Genomic DNA, 3,333 nt, shown 5'->3' on the forward strand with positions numbered 1-3,333 from the left:
AACATTTGTCAACCAAATTTGGACAATATTTGGAGGATATATACAATTTTGTTGTTGTTTTAGACGTACATTAGGACATGTTTGTATTGGATGATATAAAACTATTGATAATTTCTTTTTTGGTGTTTAAAGTATGACATGTCTCTTTTATATGATATTATTATAAAAAAATATTTATCAAACAAATTTCTGTTTTTGTTTTCTTTTTTAAAAAAATACGAAAGAATAATAATTATCAAACATATCCCTCGTTCTTATTTATATTTCCTAACAAGTAGAAAACAAGAAATAAAAATAATAATAAACTAAGATTATAATAACCTTTTCTTGTTAGAGTATATACTATTTAAAATTCCCAAATTAGCTAAGTTAACACTATTTCAAAGCCCCTCGTTTGCTACAATATTTACTATTTGCTACATTTTACTATTTATTTACTTTTATTAATTTACGTTCATCATTTTTAATTCTTTGCCACATTTTTACTATTTATTTATTAAACTAAAATAGTTTACACATCAAACACATATTATTATAACTCAAACTAAAATAATCTAATACTCAAACTATTATAATCCAACTGTGTAATAATCCACTATTGTCTAAAAAGACCCTTACAGAGTCATTTGGTTGGGTCTAGGGAAATGGTAATGAGCTTGGGCATTACAAGCCCATGCTTGTTTCAAAGCCTAGGGTCCGTTTGGATTGATTTAAAAAAAATTAATAAATTTATTTTTGTTCAAACTCATTTTTGTAAAACTTGTTTAAAATACACTTTAAAAATAGTTTTGAGAAGCTTCTAAATACTCTAATTTTCTTCAAAATAACTTATTTTTAAATTATACACTTGAAAATGTAATCCAAACATATCATTAGATTACTTACCCCAACATCATGAATTAAATTAAGGGGTTTCTACACAAGTAGTCTAGATATATAGGCAACATTAAATAAGAAGCTTTAATATACCATTTTTTACATAAAAGAGACAATAGACTTCCATTTTACACAAAAGTCAAGCCCAAATGATCATAATACTCTCGTTAATTTCTAGGCGTTTTTTATTTTATTTTAAAAAATAAGAAATGCCTAATGACATAAATATGTAAAAAATGAAAATAGTTTCCTTATTTTTATTTTTTTTATTGTCATTGTTATATGGTCTTTTACATGATTTTTTTAATTTTTTTTCATTCATATGTTTTTATGTTGCTCGCATTTTTTACAAATGTATGTACGTTTTTTTTACCATTTTTATTTTTATCTTCTACAACTTCTATAGATTTTAGAAAATATACCACGATTTATTTTTTGTGTTAATAAATATATTAAAAATAAAAATATATGACATGTATATCTAACTATTTGTATATATATATACCACATATTATATAATAAGCAACTATAATAATACTCTAAATAAAACGCAGTAAATCCTGAAGACCCAATTAATTCGATCCAATAATATACTAGGTTGTTGAAGTGTTCTTTGTCTAAAAGAATATATTTAAAATTAAAAGAGAAGATTTATGTAAAAGAGAAGATAATCAATGAATATTTGATTCTCCTATATTTAGAGAATCTCTCTAACTATCTCCAAGAATAAAATAAGTTTACACTTAATTTCCATTTTCTTTTTTTTCCACATTTCAAGAAATTAAACCAAGAAAATATCGGGTTTACATTGCTCAACCAAAAGGTTTTGTTGATTCCGAGCACCCGAAGCATGTGTATAAGCTCAACAAAGCCTTATATGGACTAAAGCAAGCTCCGAGAGCTTGGTATGACCAGCTAATTGTGTACTTGAGAGGTAAAGGATATTCCAGAGGAGAAATTGCAAGACCTTGTTCATACACAGGAAATCTAATCAACTTTTTGTTGCTCAAACTTATGTTCATGACATCATTTTTGGAGGGTTTCCTCAATATCTAGTAAATAATTTCATTAACATCATGCAGTCAGAATTCGAAATGAGCATGGTTGGAGAACTTTCATGTTTTCTGAGACTTCAAATTAAGCAAAAGAATGATGGCATCTTCATATCTCAGGAAAAGTATGCCAGGAATATGGTTAAAAAGTTTGGTTTGGAACAAGCTCGAAATAAGCGGACTCCAGCTACGACATATGTTAAACTTACAAAAGACACTGATGGTGCTGAAGTTGATCACAAACTTTACAAGAGTATAGTAGGCCGCCTATTATATTTAACAGCAAGTCGACCTGACATAGCTTATGCTGTGGGAATATGTGCTCGTTATCAGGCGGATCCCCGCATCACTCACCTTGAAGCTGTTAAACGAATTCTTAAGTATGTTCATGGGACCAGTGACTTTGGAATGATGTATTCCTATGATACCACCCCCACTTTAGTTGGATATTGTGATGCTGACTGGGCAGATTCAGCTGATGATCGTAAAAGTACGTCTAAAGGTTGTTTCTTTTTGGGAAACAACTTAATCTCTTGGTTAAGTAAGAAGCAAAACTTTGTTTCTTTATCTACAGCTGAAGTTGAATATATAGCTGCAGGTAGTGGTTGCACATAATTGATTTGGATGAAAAATATGTTGCATGAATATGGCTTTGATCAGGACACTATGACGTTGTATTGTGACAATATGAGCGCAATTGATATATTGAAGAATCCTGTTCAACATAGTCGAACCAAGCACATTGGTATAAGACATCAATTTATTCGAAAACTAATTGAAGATAAAGTAATTAAGATTGATCATATTCGTTCTAATTTACAATTAGCCGATATCTTCACTAAACCTCTGGATGTTAACTCATTCGAATACTTACGTGCTGGTTTAGAAGTGTGTCACACTTAATTTCATGATTAGCTATAAAGACGGAGCATGTCTCCACGTTCCAAATTTTTAGATGTGTTAGTGTCCTTTTCGGAATAAATAGATGTCTTTTCGGCAGATAGGGAGTTTTTTTTTTTTTTTTTTTTGCCTTAATGGATGTTTAATTTCTGATTATTTGAATTTTCTCAAGTTATTTAAACTAAGTTCATCTTAAGTCGTTACACATTCTGAAGTTGATACAACAGTTGAAATTTCTCATCGGTTACTCGAATCTTATTCGTTATGGTGAATACTCGCAAGGGATCTTATGTGCCTAAGCAGTCTGAAGATGCACCTAATGCCATCACTTTTTCACCTCCTCTAGTACAACATGCAAGGGTAAGAGGTCGCCGGTTCAAAAGCACTCCTCCCTAGAGACCCTATCGGCTTTCGTCTGAGAAAGTACAGGGAGAGGCCTCTAGTAGGTTGCAGGAATCTTTACGATCTGAGGCGGTGCTTGAAGTTGGTGAGTCTGTTGTTCCTG

General features: G+C 30.5%; 1 protein-coding gene across 1 annotated transcript; it reads left to right on the forward strand.

The window, feature by feature from the left end:
* Positions 1-1,970: 1,970 nt before the first annotated feature.
* Positions 1,971-2,543, forward strand: LOC127144146 (secreted RxLR effector protein 161-like). The gene has a single exon (XM_051079707.1). The coding sequence runs from the start codon at positions 1,971-1,973 to the stop codon at positions 2,541-2,543; it is 573 nt and encodes a 190-aa protein (XP_050935664.1).
* Positions 2,544-3,333: the final 790 nt, after the last annotated feature.

Source organism: Cucumis melo, chromosome 12 (assembly GCF_025177605.1).
Source record: "Cucumis melo cultivar AY chromosome 12, USDA_Cmelo_AY_1.0, whole genome shotgun sequence".
Classification (NCBI taxonomy): domain Eukaryota; kingdom Viridiplantae; phylum Streptophyta; class Magnoliopsida; order Cucurbitales; family Cucurbitaceae; genus Cucumis; species Cucumis melo.

Excerpts from the sequence above, each read along its gene's own strand:
- LOC127144146 (XM_051079707.1), top strand. The coding sequence starts at position 1,971 with ATGAGCATGGTTGGAGAACTTTCATGTTTTCTGAGACTTCAAATTAAG.